Here is a 21439-nt window from a genome sequence, read left to right as displayed (position 1 = left end):
TCTCTCTGTCAAATAAATTAAAAAACAAAAACAAAAATTAAAAAAAAAACAGACTCTTAACTACAGAGAACACATTGATAGTTACCAGAGGGGATGTGAGTGGAGGATGGGTGAAACAGATGATGGAGATTAAGGAGGGCACTTGTGATGAGCACGAGGTGATATATGAAATCGTCAATCACTATATTGTATACCTGAAACTAATATTATACTGTAGGTTAACTGGCATTTGAATAAAAACGTTGAAAAAGAATTTGCTTTTATTAGTAAAATAAAGACCTTCTTTAAGGCTCTTAATACATGAAATTACATTGATTAAATTTTGCTGTTGTGTATATGTTCATTGCTTCATTGTTGTTTTCTCCACCATTGATTAAGTCCACTCTGCTTTAGCTATTACTTAGATTTGTGAAAAGATAGAAATGTAATGCATTTTATAAAGGGCAAAAGGAAGGGCTTAGCGAACATAATACTTTTGATCAAGAGATTACAAAGGTGAGAAATGAGTGGCTAAGGCACTCTCCTTAGAAGATACTTTAAAAAATTATTAGTGTAGAAAAATCTTGTAGCATCCTATAACCTCAATAATTTATTATTTTTATTAATAACATTTAATCCCATCTTTTTAAAACTATCTGCCTTGGTATTTTAAATGAAAAAAAAAAACAGAGCTAACATTTTAGAAGTAATACCTTTTTTAGATTTTAGAGTCAAGGTTTCAAACTGGACTAATTTCTTTCTAACTTGGTGGAAGAAGCATCACTTAATATTTTGATCAATTTCAGATGCTTAAAATATGTATTTGTTTTTGCAATGAGAAACAGCAAGGTATCATCCCTTGAGGCAGTGTTATTTTAATTCCATAAAGGATGGAGAAACACAAAATCATGTTTCTCACCTTTTTTATTTCTCTGCTGCCTTCTACCAAACCCTCTTGATTTTTTGCACATTTTTATTAATAGTAAGGCTTTGTTTTTTATTATACTGGGACATGGACCCTGCTCATAGATGCTGAGTTTTAACTGAGACAAATCTGGTCTCATTGGGAATGCTAAGGTTAAGACATGTTTCCAAATATTCATATGCATGCTCGCACCCCTTTGTTTTTAACATATTTTGTTGCTGACTCAGCTCCAAATATCAGCTGCTTCTGGAACTTTTGAGTTTTAGTGCTGATTTTGGTTGCCACATCATCAAGAAATACCAGGCACCTGTGCTATGCAGTTATGTCTTGTAGGTTTCAGTACTGAATGATTCAAAATGGGTCAGGAAGATGTCAGAACAAAACCCAAAAGTATTGGTATATACTAATTTTATCTCCACTAAATAATTAATCTCCCCACTTTTACTTCGATGGACTTATCAGGTTGTCTATGGAGTCTAATTCCACTTTTCATCTTTCCGTCCTTCCTACCCTTTCCTCTATCCTTTATATGACCTAAAATTAAAATAATTTATTAATCAGATATTGTCCTTTTCTTACCCATATATATATATGTTCCTTTGATTTTCAATGTCCCTGAAAGAATAAACTCATGTTACTTTTTTTTTTTTAAAGATTTTATTTATTTATTTGACAGAGAGAGATCACAAGTAGACGGAGAGGCAGGCAGAGAGAGAGAGAGGGAAGCAGGCTCCCTGCTGAGCAGAGAGCCCGATGCGGGGCTCGATCCCAGGACCCTGAGATCATGACCCGAGCCGAAGGCAGCGGCTTAACCCACTGAGCCACCCAGGCGCCCCAACTCATGTTATTTTTAAAGTATTAGATTTGTTCCTGCATTAAGGAAGTAAAAAGATAACTAAAGGTTATAGTCAGAAATGCAAGAATTGAGAGAGCTCTCGTAACTCTCACATCGAGGGGGTTACATCTGAGTTCACAGCAGCAAGTATGGGGGACAGTATCGTTAGGACTTTCTACATTCCAGTATCTTCTGTCGTTTTGCATCATAGAACCAAGGGAAGACAAAAGTAGATTATGTGTTTTGAAACTAACCAACGTATTGGAATATTTATATATATATATATTTAGTAAAAAACAAACAGCATAAAGCAGGTGTTTCCAGGTAGGTGATAAACTAGTAGGTTTTGAGAAACCTTTTCCTTTTCTCCTCGAGTATTCTTTCATCTTTGGACAGAGGGCTTTTTGACTTGATGTTTGTTTCTTATCCTATAGGTGTTAGGATTCCATACATGGACTGTGATGTAAGGAATATCTGCTTTTAAATTTTCCTTCTCTAGTATGACCAAGTGACTCTTTGGGTTTCTGCCAAACTTTTCCATGTTCTAATTTCTCTTGCCAAGTAGGATCCCATGCCAGTCTCTTGTCAGTCCTAGGACTTTATACCAGGTTTTTCTTAAATGTCCATAAGGAAGTGTCCAAAGGGGTGTGTCAACCTTTTTAGGTAGAAGCTCTGATATATGTAGTTTTGGAAACCAGAATGACGGGTTTGAGAGAAGAGTGTGAGTTTTCTATTCTTTTTTTTTCTTTTCTTTTTAGAACTTCTCTTTACATTCTTTTAAAAGTCATTGTTAAGTAGGATATAATTGGATGAGTCAGTTGTTTTTAGAAGACTTGTTCCTTATGTATGATCTAAAATACTATATGGCATAGACCCTGAACATGCCAAGAAGACTTTTTAAAAATAACTGTAATTTTTAAAATTTGCCATAATTATTATCTTTTTTTAAATTTAAGGTTTAACATCATTCCAATATGTGCATTGCCTGAGAAGGACTTTATAGTCTAGTGAGGAACTAACATACCAGAATACTTCTAATACAAGGTAGGAAGTATATGAATGCCCCAATTTTAAGAAAAAACAAAACACAAGCAGATCATAAGCCCTTCTGTTGTCTGTAGGCTTCTGACTAAACTATGAGCATCTTATGGGCAGGGTCCATGTCCTAGTTGATCTTGTTTCTTTGGTACTTAGCATAATACCTGGAATAGCATAAGCATTAAATTTCCTAGAAATTAATATTTACTCTGAACAGTTAAGTGAATGTTTGTCTTTTGGTCAAAAATACAGAAACAACCAGCTAATAAAACAAAATTTGAAAAAACAGTCTCTGGATGTAATTGGGTTGTTTCAAACTGCAGCTGCCTTATATTTGTCTAGTATTTTCTTATTCTCCCCACTTTTTCCTGGCACACAGTGGATACCCCTTTAGAACTATGCTATCCTGGGATGCTTGGGTGGCTCAGTCAGTTAAGCATCTGCCTTTGGCTCAGGTCAAGATCCCAGGGTTCTGGGATCGAGTCCTGCAGTGGGCTCCTTGCTCAGCGGGGAGCCTCCCCGCCCTCGGCTTGTACGCAAGCTCTCTCTCTCTCTTGCTCTCTTACAAATAATAAAATCTTTTTAAAAAAAAAATGCTATGCTATCCCTTTTTTGCCTTTTACCAACAAATAACTTCTAATCATAAAATTTAATCCTACTATATTGCTGTATATCCAGAAAAGAAAGGATTAGATTTTAGCCCTTTTTGTCTTCCTAGGTTTTCTGTTAAACTCTTTCTACAGGGGCGCCTGGGTGGCTCAGTGGGTTAAGCCGCTGCCTTCGGCTCAGGTCATGATCTTGGGGTCCTGGGATCGAGTCCCGCATCGGGCTCTCTGCTCAGCGGGGAGCCTGCTTCCCTCTCTCTCTCTCTCTCTCTGCCTGCCTCTCCGTCTACTTGTGATCTCTCTCTGTCAAATAAATAAATAAAATCTTTAAAAAAAAAAAAGAAATAAACTCTTTCTACAAATCACTTTAGGAAGGCTGTGGAGGAAATATATAACCCTAGAAAAAATACATTTTGGTTATTAATTCCTTGATTTATTCAGTATATTTTATTGAACACAGTCACACTTCAGATCATTAGTTTTCATCCTTTTTTGTGTTCACATTTGATGAGGTTAAAGATTCTGCTGTCCCATGTTACAGTAAATATCACCTTCGTTAGGTGCTGAGTAAACATTATGCCCTATATCTCCTCTTAAAATTAGTTGTACGTGTTCTACATCATAAAACCCACTCAGATAAGTTTTTTCTGATTAATATCACTTTATGTTATTGTATATTATACATGGTTTGAAATTTAGCACACCAGTGAAGATTTTTGTGCTGCTTATTAGTTGGGAATTACCATGGGTTTAAATATAATAAAGAGACAGGTTCTAAAGATAGAGTACGATGTAAATGTGTGATTAGGCAGATTCACCCCTGAAATTTCCATTAACTGACACTTGAAGTACAATGTTTGTTGCCAAACCCAGTGCCATGTTGGAGTCTCAGGTACCATTTCCTAAGGCAAACCTTGCCAGTTTTCCGCCTCTTGAGTACCAGATGCTCATCAAGGGGACTTTTTGTATGAAAAATACCTCTTGTTAAATATTAGACCCCGACACCCTTAGCAAAGTGAGCATACAACAAGATGTAACTAGGAATAAAAACCGGCAGAACAAAGCCAGTAGCAAAATTATCTGTGGGGGATTTGCTTATGAAGTAAATTGTAGGTGGGATTTCTTGTACTATTCAAATTATATTTATTTCTCTCTGTGAGTAGTATTGAGTTCACAGGAGTGGTGAGCACACGATATTGTTCCACTGACTTGCACTATAAAAATGAGTAAAAGGCAGTCTCTTTCCTTGAGAAGTTGGCAGTCTAATTAGGAAGTCAAGACATTCATGTGTAGGGGGAAGAAAACAGAAAACAAAGAATTGGGAAGGACAGGGCAACATACTCTAATTTTAAATGTACTGTAGTTATTAATAGTAGAGCTGAAAGCTTCTTCCAGGATCTTTGAACACTTGTGGGATTTTTTTGTTTAATAGAGCTAAAGGAATATGAAACTCTTTAGAGCTACTCTTCACCGTGTCCATTTTGTGAAAAACATCATGCATCATGGAAAGGGTGCTGGAAAGGAATAGAGATCTGTGTTCTCAGTAGGGATTATACAGTGCTCACAAAAGTTTGTCAGTCTGTTTTGTTCTCTTGGCTTTGTTATTGTATCAGCTTGGTAGGAGATTAGGTATATGAGAAGTAGGCATTGTGAACCTCAGAAGGGTTGCAAGTAGTGAATAATAATTGCAGCTGAAATGCAAATGATCAGTTATTTGATGTTACGATAACTGTAGGGTAGCTCAACTGGTGTCAGCAGGATAGCCCCCGAAATTTCAGCGTCTTAATTATGGACTAGACAAAATTGTGTATTGGAAAATAAGGTAAGAAATACAAGTAACATTTTTAAAGATTCTAATATATGCCAAGCACTGTGCTGTATATTTTACGTAGTTTTTTTCATTCAATCTTAATAACAAGTCATAAGACAGACATTAGTATCCTCATTACAAAGAAAATAATTCCACCAAATAAGTAAATTGGAAATATGAAAGCAGGTATCTGGCTGGCTTCAAATTCTGTATTCTTTCCACTACAGTCATGATGCCCCAGTAGACACATCGTGCATCCTATTTGCTTTTTCTCTACCAGTCCTCCTCCATATTCTTTATGCTCACTGATATGGCTGTTAATTTACAGCGTAGCCTGGATGGCTCAGTTGGTTAAGCATCTGACTCTTGAATTTGTGTCAGGTCATGATCTCAGGGTCCTGGGATCGATCTCCACATTGGGCTCCCTGCTCAGTGGGCAGTCTGTTGGTCTCCCTCTTCCTCTACTCACCCTCTCTGTCTCTCTCTCTCTCAAATAAATAAATACATCTTTAAAAAAAAAAAATTCTATTTGTCAGAGAAAGAGAGCACAAGCAGGGGGTGCTCAGCAGGGAGGCTGATGAGGGACTCAATTCCGTGACCCCAGGATCATGACTTGTGCCGAAGGCAGACACTTAACCAACTGAGCCACCCAGGCTTCCCTTATAAATCTTCCAAAAAAAAACCCAAAAAAACAAAACTCATTTTGCAAATTTATAATGGGTAGAGTATATTAATGAAAGCTCATTTAAATATGCATTGGCTTTATTTATTCTGAAACTGTGTAAATAAAGGTTGCACATATGATTTGCTTGCTTTGAAAAAGATTAAGTAGAAAAACTCCCTGTGTAACTTGATATTGTATTATAGATCTTAATTACTATAATTGAGCTGTCAATGGTGATAAAAAAGTGAAATCAGAACTCCTATAACTCTTTCCCTAAAGCTTTCAGAGTATTAATAGAAATATTTTGCAGTTTTGTTATAGTTTTTAACTTTAGCAAAAGCCATTTTGGTTGGATCTCAATTATTTTTCTTTACTCATCTTTATTCTCTAATTCTTTTTTTTTTTTTTAATTTTATTTATTTATTGGACAGAGAGAGCAAGTCCGCGAGAGAGAGAATACAAGCAGGGAGAGTGGGAGAGAGAGAAGCGGGCTTTCCGCTGAGCAGAGAGCAGGGAGCCTGATGTGGAGCTATATCCCAGGACCCTGGGATCATGACCTGAGCCGAAGGCAGACACCTAGCAACTGAGCCACTCAGGCGCCCTTTTATTTTATAATTCTTTTATTTACTTATTTATTTATTTATTTTAATTTTTTATTAACATATAATGTATTATTAGCCCCAGGATACAGGTTTGTGAATCGCCAGGTTTACACACTTCACAGCACTCACCATAGCACATACCTTCCACATTGTCCATAACCCCACCTCCCTATTCTCTAATTCTTTTTTTTTTTTTTAAAGATTTTATCCATTCATTTGACAGACAGAGATCACAAGCAGGCAGAGAGGCAGGCAGAGAGAGGGGGAAGCAGGCTCCCTGCTGAGCAGAGAACCCGACACGGGGCTCGATCCCAGAACCCTGGGAACACGACCTGAGCCAAAGGCAGAGGCTTAACCCACTGAGCCACCCAGGTGCCCCCTTATTCTCTAATTCTTAAGAAGAAATTACCCCCTTGCTATATACCCAAACTTCAAACTATGGAGGTTCATCAGAGTTTTAGAACTAACAGGTAATCTGTGTTCATTAGTTTCAGTAATACACTGTTCTTTGCCACTCCCTACAGTTTATCAGATATGGCTCTACATATTATGATGATGATAGTAATTTAAGTATTATTAAAATGGCATTATAGCTCTATATTTGTTTCAGTAGCACACTATTATTTACTAACTCATACTTTCTTCTCCCATTACATAATATTACCTTACTTTAGCAGGTAACATAGGATGATAAAAGATTGAGTGAAACACAGTATTTGTCATGATATAGCATTATTGCTTTCTGTTTTGAGAAACAAATCAGGGCTGACCTAAGGCTTTATTTATAAAACTACATATAAGGTATTTTGGGGTTTTTGTTTTTTTGAAATGGAGCAACTCAAGGACTTTTGCTTATTGTAGTCCTGAAATAACTATCATTTTTTTTTTTTTTAAGTGCAGTCCATCCTTGATTTATAAACACCTGATGTAGGGGTATTTTTCATAGAATGAAAAATTGTCCATCAGAAAAAGATTCATTTTTTCATCTGGTATAACCAGAGTACCACTTTTCTAAAACTGTTCTTGGTGCTAGAAATTCCTTTTACTTTTTTCCTCTCTCCTCATTGCCTTTGTCCTGTTCTTTCATATCCAGCCCCCAATTTTATCCCACTACTGCCACCATCAACTGGCAACCAGAAATGACAAAGTCACCTGCTTTTGCATCCATATAAATCCTATTGCTCTGTTTTGCCATTAACTTAGTGGTTCTCTAGTGTGGGTAATTCTCCCCTCCCCTGCCTGCCCAGAGGACATTTGGCAATGTCTGGAGACATTGTGGGTTGTCACAGCTGGCAGGGGGTGGGAGGAAATACACTCTTGGTATCCAGTAGATCGGGGATGCTGCCAGTCATCCTGTAATAAATAGGACAACCCCTCGTCCTTTACTAATGTCAACCGTGCCAAGGAGGAGAACTTATATTAGCTCTATTCCAGCATTAGCTGTTTTCTTCAACTCCTTGTATAACATTTTTTTCACATTTTTAAAATTTTTTATTTATTGATCTTATCAACATGACTGCATTCTTCTTGAGGGCAGAGGTTGTATATTCATATGGGTTTCCCCAGTCTGGGGTATGACACTGGGTACATAGTAAGTGGTCCATGGTTGAATAATTGCATGCATAAATAAGACACCCCAGACTTCTCCATTGCCTTCCTGGCACTTCCAGAAACCTCCTCTTGCACACCTCTATCTTCCCCACCTCCACTCATTATTTGTCTCGTCAAATATTAGTGTGTCAGTCCTATCAACAGTATATTGAGTTTCTAAAAATGTGGATGGGCCACAAGACTATTGTCCCACAGTGCCCATCCTTCCTGGATGTTCCCAGCTAAGACATGAACCTGAGCTCATGCTAAGGGAGAACTTCCATGAGGGCTTCTTTTAAGACTATGGATGGAGGGACACCTGGGTTGCCTCAGTTGGTTAAGCATCTGCCTTCAGCTCAGGTCATGATCTCAGGGTCCTGGAATCAAGCCCCGCATTGGGCTTCCTGCTCAGTGGGGAATCTGCTGTTTCCTCTACCCTCTGCCTCCTTCCCATTGTTCATGCTCTGTTTCTGTCTCTCAAATAAATAAATAAAATCTTAAAAAAAAAAAATAGAGAGTGGAACCTTCACTTACAGCCTCTGCTTTGTATACAGATGGAGAAAAGGGGGTCTTCATTTGCCTCTTTTTTATTTTCTCTACCACAGAACCTGTTAACTTAGAAAGGAGAACATTAAACTTTAAAGTTTGGAAAATGCTGTTTTAGATATGATACTGATTGGTTGGTTGGCTGGCTGGTTGGCTCTCTGGCTAGCTGGTTGGTTGGGTGGCTGTTTGGTTGGTCGGCTGGTTGGTTTATAGAGCTAGCCTAAACATGATGCTGTAAATCTTGAGAATTGTAGAACCTGGGATGACCTCAGTCAGAATTCTGTTTTGTGCCAAGGTTCTACCACCCTTCTATGCCCCCACCCAGCTTTCTATTGAAGTGTAACATACATTTACAAAGTAAGCAGCTCAGTGAATTATCACATCTACTTGGCACCCAGAAGACCCCACGTATGTGTTTCCTAGGGCGCCCTATCAATGTGCCACAAACTAGGTGACTAAGAACAACAGAAATGTATTGCCTCACAGCTCTGGAGGCTACAAGTTTGAAAGCAAGGTGTCCTCAGGGCCACACTCCCTCCGAAATCTGTAGGGGAATCCTTCGTTGGCTCTTGCTCGCTTCTTGTGGACAGTCTTTGGCATTACTCAGCTTACAGCCTTGTCACTCCAGTCTCTGCCTCATTGTCACCTGGTGCCTTTCCTCTGTGTCTCTCTTATGGTTTTCTTCTAAGGACAGCAGTCTTATTGGATTAGGGCACCACCCTATTCCAGTATGACATCATCTTAACTAATTATATCTGTAATGACCCTGTTTCCAAAAAAAAGTCACATTCTGAGGTACTGGAGTTAGAATTTCAGCATATCTTTTTTGGGAGGGGAATATTTTGACCCAGATACCCCCATATTCTACCCCAGTCAGTTCACCTTCCTCCTTCACAAAGGTAACAGTGGCTTTTTTGTTAACATGGTAATATTATAGTAATACTTACAATATTATTATTTAAATAATAACATCCCACCAGATCAGTGGTAATGAGCAAGGACGTAATATTCAGTTATATTCAGTAACATTCCATATGTTCTGCCTCCACATATGCATGAAATTGTGGCTTTTTTGGCCCTGCCTGTTAAGTACTGAGTTTGAGTCTATTAATTACTAAACTTGAATCAGCAGATACAATATTAACATGCAGAGTCTCTCCAGTTTTGCACCCAGAAGTTCCCCCCTCAACCTCAGCCAACCTATTTGCGTTTTATTACTGTTATTCTTCTGCTTGACCTTATGCTAATTTTTTCAAGTAGTTGTTTACAGAAAGCCTTCAAGAACTGTTTTATTTTTATTTTTAGATTTTATTTATTTATTTGAGAGAAGACTGCATGAGCAGGGAGGAAGAGCAGAGGGAGAGGGAGGGAGAAGTAGGCTCATAGCTGAGCAGGGAGCCTGATGCAGAGCTTGATCCCAGGACCCTGGGATCATGACCTGAGCTGAAGGCAGACACTTAACTGACTGAGATACCCAGGTGCCCCAAGAACTTTCAAAAATGAGCATTGCTGGGGTGCACCTGGGTAGTGTAGTTGGTTAAGCATTAAACTCTTGGTTTTGGCTCAGGTCATGATCTCAGGGTCCTGTGATCAAGCTCTGCATCAGACTCTGTAATCAGCGTGGAGTGTGCTTGATATTCTCTTTCTCCCTCCCTCAGCCCTTCCCACACGTACTGTCTCTCCCTCTCTCTCTAAAATAAATAAAATGAAAACAATAATAACATTGCTGGCTCAGTCAGAAGAGCATGCGACTCTTGATCTCAGAGTTGTGAGTTTGAGCCCCATGCTGAGTAGTAGAGATTACTAAAAAATAAACTTAAAATGAGCATTGCTTATCCAACCAACACGGATGGATCTAGAGAGTATTATGCTAAGTAAAATAAGTCAGTCAGAGAATGATAAATACTGTATGATTTCACTCATATGTGGAACTTAAGACTTAACAAATAAAAGAAAAACAAAAAAAGAGATTCTTAAATACAGAGAACAAACTGGCTGCCAGAAGGGAGGCGGGTGAGAGGATGGTTGAAGTAGGTAAAGGGGGTGAAAAGTGCACTTGCTGTGATGGGCACTGAGTAATGTATGGAATTGTGGTATCAGTGTGTTGTACACCTGATACTACAACTTAATTATATGTGATTTTTTTAAAAAAATCTAAGATAACAAAATCAGTATTGCTGAAAACACATGTTTTTATATTACGGTCCTAGTTTCATGACCTCGTAATGACCTCCTGTAATGTTTTTGTTTGGTCAGGCGGAACAGTATATTCTTAAAGTGTCTCCCCTAAAATGAACTGATCTGTTACTGCATCTTCCCCAAATTTTATCATATCTACCTAAGAAACAGCAAGAGGATTTATACAGATTACCACAAGCATAAGTTTAATAAGATCAAAAATAAGTATAAATTTTAAAAGCATTCAGGGAAAAAAGTGAAGAATTTTATAAACAAGGCGGTTTTTTCCCCCTAAAAAAAATCATATCATTAATGTTTTAGGTTTGTGTATTTTTTCTAAATGATTCTGAAAACAGGCCAGCTTGTTGGAATAAAATTTAAAACAAACAGCCTGGGGCGCCTGGGTGGCTCAGCCGATTGGTAGCTAGCTGCCTTCAGCTCAGGTCATGATCCCAGGGTCCTGGAATGGAGCCCCGCATAGGGCTCCCTGTTCAGCGGGAAGCCTGCTTCTCCCTCTCCCACTCCCCCTGGTTGTGTTCCCTCTCTTGCTATGTCTCTCTCTGTCAAATAAATAAATAAATTTTTCAAAACAAAACAAAACAAAACAGCCCTACCAACTAGTGGTTATAAACCTTTGCAGCTAACAACTTGACGGTGAGTGAACGGAGGCTCGGAAGGATTTGTGCAACTTAACCCAAGGTCACACAGTCAGGGACACCCAGGACCAACCAGCCGTTGAACAAAACTCAAAAGCAACCAGAAGACTTTCATTTTTAGGTGGTGATGTTCTAAGTTCTAATCTTAGGAAGAAATGCTGTTCGTTCTTAGGTCAAATTAACTATAAAAATGATCTATTTTGATCTGTTGTGAGAAGACAGGAATTCCCGTGTCAAACTCCAGAGACATATAGGGGGGTCAGAACTCTTCTGATAACCGTGTAATTGCTGCCTGACTTTAAGCGCTGTCCAAAGCATTACTGGAAGATGCAGTGTGTAGGTAGCTGTGAAAACAATTTTAAGGCAGATTTTTATTTGCACTGCACATATACTTCACCAGCCTTCTCATTTCCCATAAAACATTTTATATCCAAGGCAATTTAAAAAACTTTTTTTTTAATTTATGTTTTGTAAGGAGGATAAGCCAGTAACTAATATATCAATATGCTGCTTGGCGCCATATTGAGTCCCAGAAATGACCTGGCATTATGAAAGATTCTTCTTCAAAAGGATTAATGAATACAATAATATTTTCTTTCTTTCTTTTTCTAGCCAAGGACCTTTGTCATCCATTAGAGCGGTAATCAAGAGATGTAAGTTTGTTTTTTCCTGCTCTGTGTTTTCCTCTGTGGTATTTTAAATGTTGGTTTAGGCTTCCAGCAAGTCATTGTATTTGATGAATCTTACAAAGAATCCAACAAAAGTAGCTTCCCTCTTCTCCTAAGGAATAATAAACCATTTCAGACATTAGTTTTTCAACTTTCTTTTCAACTTTCATTTATTGATAAGCCCATTCCTCAGAATAACATTTTTCTCTCACAGAACTAAACTGTTTTTTAAAATATGGATTGTATGGTCAATTTTTATGATCTAAAATAAATTTACCATTTTCTATAGGTAGAAACATCTGATGGGTGTAAAAAAAGAAAAATCAAACCCTGTCCTTTTTGATTCATTTGTTTCTGTAGTGTTTTTATTTAACTGTATAAATGCCTGTGGAGATAGGCTCACTTCCACATACAAGTGCCAGAATAGAATTCTCTCCAAAATGGTGCATTCATACTTTCAATCTTACCTCTTAGTTAAAGCTTTACCAAACCTCTTGGTTAAAAGTTGCTTTTGGCGCAGAATTTTTACATTGTTTTTAACAGAAGAGTCTGTAAAGTTCCCTTTAGTTTTAGGGAAACTAAACAGAACATGGATTACCTGTTTTAAATATAAGGAGGGGATTTTTTTTTTTTTTAAACCAGCAGAATAGATTTTGTTCAAGAGTAGCAGAGAATTGCAATCTGGGACGAGCAAGCTACAGCAAAACCATAGGCAAGTGTGCAGAACAAAAGAGAAGAACATTCTTTTAGAAAGTAAAGGGGGGAATTGGGAAGACTGTTACAAACAAAAAGCCCATCGGAGTAAACTGGGGAGTTCAAAATATAGTGGCTTCTCACTGGCTGAGTTGTGACAGTCTCTCATTGACTGAGGTTTTGCTAGGGGAAAAGGAAAGCCCTTCTTCTTCCTGAAGGCGGAGCGTCACAGTATCTGCTGAGCTCTTCCTGTTGGATCTGTAATTGGCGACAAGTGGTAGAGCATGAGAGCTCCCCCTGCCAGTCTCTCACCTCCTTCAAAATGAGGTTTCTGATAAGGTAGGGATTTTAGATGTTCTTTGCAGTATTTGAGCTGAGGTCACCACCCTGAGGATAATATATCCCTATTTTTAAAAACATAATTTTGTAGTACTGAGTATAAATTTAGGATATCCATGGATTGTGAAGAGCAAGCATTTGAACCATTGCAGTGAAAATTTTGCAAGGTGGCCATACAGAAGGATATTCTGCATTTCCCACATTTTATTTTTGTTGGTGGTGAATTATAAAGATACGGGAATGCCACAGTATGTGTTGAAGGGAATTCGGATATGAAAAAGGAAAATTCATGCCTTAGAGCCCTTTGAGAGCAGGGTGGTGTATGGAGACGATTGGGAGGGGGCACAGAGAAAATTTAAAAAAAAAAAAAATCAGGGTCTGATTCAGGCAAGAATTTTTTGCTGGAGATATAATTTGGGGTAGTCAAGGTTATAGCCAAAACCTAGGAGTAGCTGAATCCTTAAAGAGGAAACATAGAGGCCAGAGAAGGTGATAAAGGGCAGAATCCTGGGACATAATTGATGTCTGAGGCCACGCTCTGCCTTTAGGGTGCCATAGGGCAAAAGGTGAATGACCGCCCCCCAAAATTCTTCCCTGCTAAGGAGGAGAGACTGAGTCCTGTCTGCTGGCTTCTTCTTGGATCTTAGGACCTCTTTGTTGGGGAGTTAATTTGAACCTGACTTCCCATAGATCCTCTAGGATGGGTCTTGCTTCTACCTTGAGGCCCCAGTGCTATGCAAGGCTTTTGGAGAAGGCAGACAAGGTGGAGTGGGCAAAAAGAAAAAAAGGCTGAAAAATAATCATCAGAAAATGGAAAAAAGCAGGAGACAACTGTACGCTAGAGGTTAAGGAAAGGGAGGTTTTTTTTAAAAGGATAAGTGAACTACAAATAGCCCTTAATGTTTCAGTAAGAACAAGCCAAAGGTGGCTGAGAATAGGTCATCTTATGTGGCTCTTAGGCCAGTGGTGACCTTGGAGAGAGCACATTCAGTGGAACACTGACGTTGGAAGCCACACCTCAATTTGAATAATGAATAGAATATGTAGAGGTCATGATAGCTGGGGTAGGCTACTCTTTTATGACATTTGGTGGTAAATAGAGGAAGGAAAGGCTGAGGAGTATCAAACAGAGAGGAGATTTGAACATGACTATTCAGGATGAGGAAGCTTGGAGACATTTGTAGGCAGTGGGGAAGGAATTCATGGAGAGATCAGACTGGCACGTTAAAAGGGGCATTTGGTGGGGCACCTGGGTGGCTCAGTGGGTTAAGCCGCTGCCTTCGGCTCAGGTCATGATCCCAGGTCCTGGGTTCGAGCCCCACATCGGGCTTTCTGCTCAGCAGGGAGCCTGCTTCCTCCTCTCTCTCTGCCTGCCTCTCTGCTTACTTGTGATTTCTCTCTGTCAAATAAATAAATAAAATCTTTAAAAAAAAAAAAAAAGGGGCATTTGGTGAAATAGGGCTGTAGCAGAGAGGAAGGAGACGAAACAACAGGAAAACTTGCTTTGAGGTATCTTTAAAAAAAAAAAACAAAACTAACTCGGTTCTCTTTTAATTCTTATTTATCAGTTACTTTGCGTACACTCAGAGAAATACTTGTTAGTTGTATTATTCCTGGATGTTTAGGCAAGAAGGTCAGACATCCTCATGTGATACCATGTAAATGCAGAATGAAGAATAATTGTGTCCTCCCCTTCTGTGTTGCACTTTTTGCCCATTCTGTAAGAAAAAGCTGTAAACGGGGCGCTTGGGTGGCTCAGTGGGTTAAAGCCTCCACTTTTGGCTCGGGTCATGGTCCCAGGGTCCTGGGATCGAGCCCCATGTCGGACTCTCTGCTCAGTAGGGAGCCTGCTTCCCTTCCTGTCTCTCTGCCTGCCTCTCTGCCTACTTGTGATCTCTGTCTGTCAAATAAATAAATAAATAAATAATCTTTAAAAAAAAAAAAAAGCTGTAAACAATTTTTGGCCTACTCAACCCAGTGGAATGCCTGTTTTACTCTCCCATACTTAGTCATCCTTCGCCAGCAAGGAGAAGGACTTCATTACGTTTGAAAAGCAAGGTTTCTTTACTGGTGGTATTTTAAATTCTTCCATAATGATACTGGTTCCAGTCAAGTCTTGAGGTCCTTCTTTTTGCAGTCATTCTTGTGAGCCCTAAATATTATGGGTAAAGATTTTGAAGGATTATAATTGGATATATCTGGAATTTCATGCTTTTCCTTTCATTAACTTTTTAAGAGAAAATTATTCTCTGAAATTCAGATTCAGCTACTATTCATTGCCTGCTGAGAGTCTGGAACTGCTCACATACATTATAAGACAGTGCTCTGCATGGTAGATGTTAACCCCATTTTACAGATGGTAGGATCACTGAGTCTCAGAAAAATAAAATGGCTGCACAAGGTAGATTTGAGATGTTAATCCAAACTGCCTGACTACGAGGTCATTGAGCTTTCAAACTACAGATGTTCTTGTTATCATGTCAAACATGTGACTCATACCATCTCAAGGAAATGTTAGGGAGTTTGGGGTTTTGTGTGTGTGTGTGATTATTGTGGTTTTCATTGGCAAGGTTGTCCTGTACCAATGATGCTTATAATAATCCTTCTATGTGTTTATTTCATGTGATCATCATTTAATCAGTAATTTTGAATTATTTAGAATCAGGATTAGCTTCCACCTCTCTTGGCTCCATGAGGAGTTAAACTGCTTCCAGGAACAAAGTTCTCCCACCCCTTCTCATAATAGGCTGTATGACCTGGGATAATTCATTTAACCTCTCTGTGTCCCATCCTCCTCATCTGTAAGGTTGGAGTAGGATAATCACTGAGCGTCTGTCTGTGCTTACGATCCTGTTGGAATTTAGAAGGATTCCTTATTAGTAGTAATATTGCAAATCCAGATCTCTGTCTTTTATAAACAGCTGAATATGAATTTATTTTGTACTTAGAATTTAACCATATGAACTAGACAAGTTTGAAAATAATTCTGTGGAACAACAGGATAACTTTTAACTGTGGCCTTAATCCGAAAGGCACAGAAGAGTAGCTAGCAGTTTGTGGCAGGGTTCAGAGGAACATGTTGGTCTGTATGAGCATCAGTGGCGAATTTGATCGTCCTGGCAACACCTACACCAAGTCTGTTTGATCTGGGAAAGCGAGAATGAGAGGAAGTGGATAGTTGACTTATTAGCAGGAAGACTGAGAGATGCTGTATGAAAATCTAACGTATTTCTAGCAACTAACCTTGCTCAACACTGACAAAAAGGCCGGTCATTCTATAAGGATCAAGAGAGAAAAGAGATTTCATACATCAGTGAATACGAAGGGGAAAAAAAAATTCAAAGCAGGAGAGAGGAAAGCAGTGACTCCCAAAGGACGTGGAGGAGATCAACAAGTAAGGCTGGGAGATCTTCTCTCTCTCGTTCTGCCCCCTCCCGAGGGGGAGTACCCCTCTGCTAACCAGGGACTCCTGCTACTAATCACCTCTGCTGTGAAGGAGCAGAATCAAGTGAAAAGCCACTGATTTAAGAGAAAGTAAATTGACTCCCGGGTTCCCCTTTAAGTACTATATTCATACTTTAAAATTATTCCCTGTTAAAGTAGCAAATTGATTTTTCAAAATGGTTTTTAGGATTTTTGGTTTTGTTTTGTTTTTTGCAATGTTGTTAAAAACTGTAGGTGGGTTTATTTTCACTGGGGTTATGTGGGTTTATTTTTACTGGGGTTATGTGGTCTGTAGAGATGTCTCCTTGCCTGTTTCTTTACTCTCTGAAACTGTGGTGCATCAACTTCCCTTTTCTGTCCCAGTGTGCAGATGGGAGAGAAACAGCAGCATGGCAGAACAGTCTTGTTCCTGAATTCCCTTTAAAGCCTAGGCAACTGGTTCACTCTTCTTTTTTCTCCCTTTCCTCTTCTATAACCCCTTCTTTTTTTCCCTTAGCACTCATGAATAGTGCACAGCCAAAATGCCCCGTGGAAGAGGTACGTTTGTGACAATGACATGGTATCTTTTTAATAGTGTTGTGTCTGCTGATTCTGGCTGTCTCGACAGTGGTAACGTGATCATAGCACTCTTGTGCCTCTGTCTGACTTAATGCAACCGTTCTTACGAATCAGATACCCCACTCAGAGCTTGAGCCTCTCTGTCCTCTCTTATTCCAGTAGACAAAACGTACCTCTGCTTGGTTTAGCTCTCAATAAAAATTTGACAGTGCCATTGGCTAAGGATACACATGTAGGATTCCTGATAGACCAGCCCAGCAGTTGTCACAGCTCCCACTCCAGCCTAGATTTCATCCCCACCGCCCACCTCCACCCCTGCATCCCGGCTTTGGCAGCCTCCGTCCTCGGAGAGGATCCGAAGTTAATAGGAGGAAGGAAGGAGAGATTCAGGTCATCAGCCTTCTCAGTCAGAAGAATGGAAAAAGTAGACTACTAGTGAGAGATAAAGGCAGCTGGTAGAAATAGTTTATATCGGAAACAATTTCCCCTTTGTGTGCATATCTTTTCAGTTTGGTACTTGAAGGTTTTCTTAAAGGAATTGTAAGAATGTGCTTCTTGAAAATAGGAATACTGTTCTCCATTACACATACATGTAATGTGTGGCACCGTATGTGACATTTTCCAGATCATATGATTAAGACTTTAATTTAATTAAAAAATAAATTTGGAAAAAGTCTGAACCATCTAGTTTTTTGAGTTTGAGGCTTAAAGGAAAACTCGGTGCTGTGTATACAGTAGTATGTGCTAGAAACACGCTTATAAAAGTGTTGTGAACAGTTTTTGCATTTCTTACTATTATCTTTGAATTTAAGTAATAAGACAATTTAAAGGTTATAAAATTCCAGAAATATTAGAAAATAGATGGAAATTGGACCTCTTTCACTTTCTTTACAATAGAGTTGTTAACAGCTATTGCAAAAGTACAGTCACATGGATTAGAATAGATATTTAAAATTTTTTCTGCCCATTGTAATTTCATGTCATTGTTGTAATGCTCTTACCAGGCAATTCGTATTTAATAGTTGTCTTCTTTTCCCTTTCACTCTTCAAATTATTTTCGGAACCATGGAATGTGCTTTGGGGAGTTTTTGAAATCTGTGTTTTCTTATGTAATTCAAATATGTAAATAAAATTAATTTTATGCCATATAAAAAGATCAGTTTGATTTGCTTTTCTACTTATGGATGTTAAAATTCAGATATCCTCTGTGATTTGAAGTATCAGCTAACTTTTTCCAATAATGTACCCATAAAAATTTAAACCTTAATTGAATGTACTGATTTTGTATTTTAACAGTTTATTCTCTCTTCTATAGCTTCTCGGACTTCTTTTCAGAGCGAGCTTCATCGAGATAGGAGGTATGGTTATAACAGAGGTTATCTATTCTGCTAATGATGAAATCAAAGTGTGCTGCCCGTTAACAAGTTAAATATTTCTCTTTCATAAGCAGTGTGTTTACATAAGCAGTGTTCTGCCTCATCAGTACATTTCCTGAATTAATCTGTAAGCTCGAATGATGAAAATTTTGGTGGGAAAAGAAGCAACACAAACCTCAGAATGCTCTTTTGGCAATAATTATTTACTGAAGTAAATTCTGTAAATGTTTATTAGTGACTGCTATATGTAAAGAACTACCATAACTGCTTCAAAGAATTGCTCAAAGAAATGCTTTGTACCTCCTCGCTGCTTAGTAAATGTTGCATAGATGAATGGATGACAAGATAGAAAACAATGGAAGAATAAGGAGAGGAGAAGAGTCAGGATGGATGATGGATAACTAATTGGATAAATGGCTGGATGACTGGTTGGAGAGAAGGAAGGAGGGAAGGAGGGTGAAGGGAGGAGAGAGTTGCTGGACAGACAGAAGAAAGTACCAGTAGACAGACAGATGGTTGAATGGATGGAAGCATGGATAGGTGGATTTTTACAAGACGCTACCTGCTTTCACATTTCTTACAGGGTAATATAGAATAATGAAGGATGAGGATTTTAGCATCAGACATAACCGAGTTCGAATTTTGATTTCACTGCCTTCTTTTTTTTTTTTTTTTTTTTTTATTTCACTGCCTTCTTGTTGTGTGGCCTTGGGCAAGCTGCTTAACCTTTTCTTAGCTTCTGTATCCCCATCTTGAAAATGTTGCTAATCAGGGAACGTGGCTGGCTTAATGGGTACAACATGCGACTCTTGATCTCAGAGTTTTAGTTCAAGCCCCGTGTTGGGTACAGAGATTTACTAAAAATAAAATCTTTAATAGAGAAATGTTGTTAGTCATACCTATCTCAAGGCTGTCATAAGGATTACTGCAAGCGTAGTGCTTAATATTTGTTAGCCAATAACTCATGAGTTAGACAAAAGCTTTGAGCAGAGGTCTTTAGGTAATGCAATTCAAATTTAATCAATAAGCAGGTTCTACTGTTTCATGAGCTAGCCGAGAATGTGTGAATATGCCCAGTTTTGATAATAGCAGTGCTTTTTTTTTTTTAAGATTTTATTTATTTATTCAACAGAGATAGAGCCAGAGAGCACAGGCAGAGGGAATGGCAGAGGGAGAGGCAGGCTCTGCACTGAGCAGGAAGCTGATGCCAGGGCTCAATACCAGGATCACGGGCTCATGACCAGAGCCAAAGGCAGATGCTTAATCATCTGAGCCACCCAGGTGCCTCAATACCATGCCTTTTTTTTTTTTTTTAAGATTTTATTTATTTATTCAACAGAGAGAGAGTACACACAAGCAGGCAGAGGTAGCGAGAGAAGCGAGAGAAGCTCCCTGCCAAGCAAGGAGCCCGATAGGGGACTTGATTCCAGAACCCTGGGATCATGACCTGAGCCAAAGGCAGCGGCTTAACCAACTGAGCCACCCAGGCGTCCCAGCAGTGCTTTTTTATTTTCATTTTCTGTAGAGTGCTAGAGAAGGTCAGGGCAGATCTCATCATCCCTGCTTGTTATATAAGAAAACTCAGGCTCAGAGAGGTTGATTGCTTGCTCAGGGTCACACAGTTGGTGTTTGTTAGGAAATGAGGTTGACTATAAAGTTTAAACATGCGAATGTAGAATCAGATTAAGAAAATGATGAAAGGAGCCATGCCTGAATTGCCTGAATTACTGTGGTGCCAGTATTAAAGGTCAGTTACCAGAATCATATACCACACTGACCAGGAGCACAGACACACATAGCAGGGTCTAGAAATGAACATGCAATCTCGAAACACTTAGAGATGACTTTGAATTGGGGCAGAGGCTGGGTGAGGAGGAAAAGGATATTGTTCTATATGGTATCATGTCAGAGTATATCATTTATAATGGCAGAAAATGAAGCAGTTCTATTTGACCGGTGTACTTTCTGCCTTACCATATATTATTTATGTTCATGGTATAGGCTGGATAGCAGAACCCTGGAATGAAGAGATTGTGTGAGCCTTCCTTAGCCCTTATTCTTATCCAGCAAGGCAGAGCTGAGTATGCTCAAGGTACATCTCTAACTTTGAGCCCTGGAGTCCTGGAAGATGACTGTCCTCTGCTCCCTTGATAGCCCAGGCCAGACAGGTCATTTCTAGGACTACGGCAATTCTTATGTAACTTTTTTGAGGCAGTAGTTGTTTTTAGGAATCTTTGAATGTTTGAGGTAGACAATAGCTTGTTATCAACCTGCAAACCCTTACTGAGGTCTTGTCTGCTAGGCGCCCAGAGATCACCATCGTGGCAGCTGAGCCCCTGAGGCCAGCCTCGTGGTTCCCAGGAGCCCCACCCCCGGGACTGGGATTTCCCCCCTCTTCTGCAGCAGGTCCTTGGAGGCCCAGTGAACTGGTTCCTGCTGAGGTAAATAAATATCACATTATCTCTCTGCATTTTATTTTTTAAAGTGAGTTCAAAGATAAGAAGAGTAAGACTATTAATACATCAATACTTTGGCTCTTGTCCATAGATGTCTAAAATCTTCATTCTTTTTTTGCAGCTCCCACCATCTTATGAGCAAGTCATAAAAGAAATCAACCAAGTTCAAGTGAATACTACGAATAATAATAATGCTGCTGCCACTCCAAGGCACACAATTACTTCTGCAACTCAGACTGACTTTCCAGAAGAAATAGACAACCAGCTGCCTCAAAGTAATGCAAGTAATTTGTCTTCCCTAATTCTGACCTAGATCTAGGGAAGTAATCAGTAGGCTTCTGGCCTTTAAAATAATTTGCGACTTGTGCATAATTCATTGAGCTCTGCTTCCCAGTCAGTGTGATCACTGTGTGCTTCCATTATTTTGGTTTGCTGTGATTATCACAACAGGTCATTCTCATGAGCTGCAGCCCCAAT

At 39.0% G+C, this 21439-nt stretch overlaps 1 protein-coding gene across 10 annotated transcripts in view; it reads left to right on the top strand.

Annotated features, from left to right (window-relative positions):
• The window catches only part of SH3D19 (SH3 domain containing 19), a 175122-nt gene that overhangs the window by 109574 nt on the left and 44109 nt on the right, over positions 1 to 21439 (top strand). For 5 of the 10 annotated variants that reach the window (XM_047717630.1, XM_047717626.1, XM_047717625.1 and 2 more), the window contains exons 3-6: positions 12041 to 12081; positions 18446 to 18488; positions 20809 to 20947; positions 21084 to 21246. In XM_047717630.1, the coding sequence (XP_047573586.1) occupies positions 12041 to 12081; positions 18446 to 18488; positions 20809 to 20947; positions 21084 to 21246 (386 nt within the window). Of the gene's footprint in view, positions 1 to 12040; positions 12082 to 17068; positions 17110 to 18445; positions 18489 to 20808; positions 20948 to 21083; positions 21247 to 21439 lie in introns of all 10 variants that reach the window. The other 5 variants (XM_047717632.1, XM_047717631.1, XM_047717633.1 and 2 more) reach the window with 3 other exon arrangements.

This window comes from Lutra lutra, chromosome 2 (assembly GCF_902655055.1).
Source record: "Lutra lutra chromosome 2, mLutLut1.2, whole genome shotgun sequence".
Lineage (NCBI taxonomy): Eukaryota > Metazoa > Chordata > Mammalia > Carnivora > Mustelidae > Lutra > Lutra lutra.
This window is presented reverse-complemented; position numbering and strand designations above follow the sequence as displayed.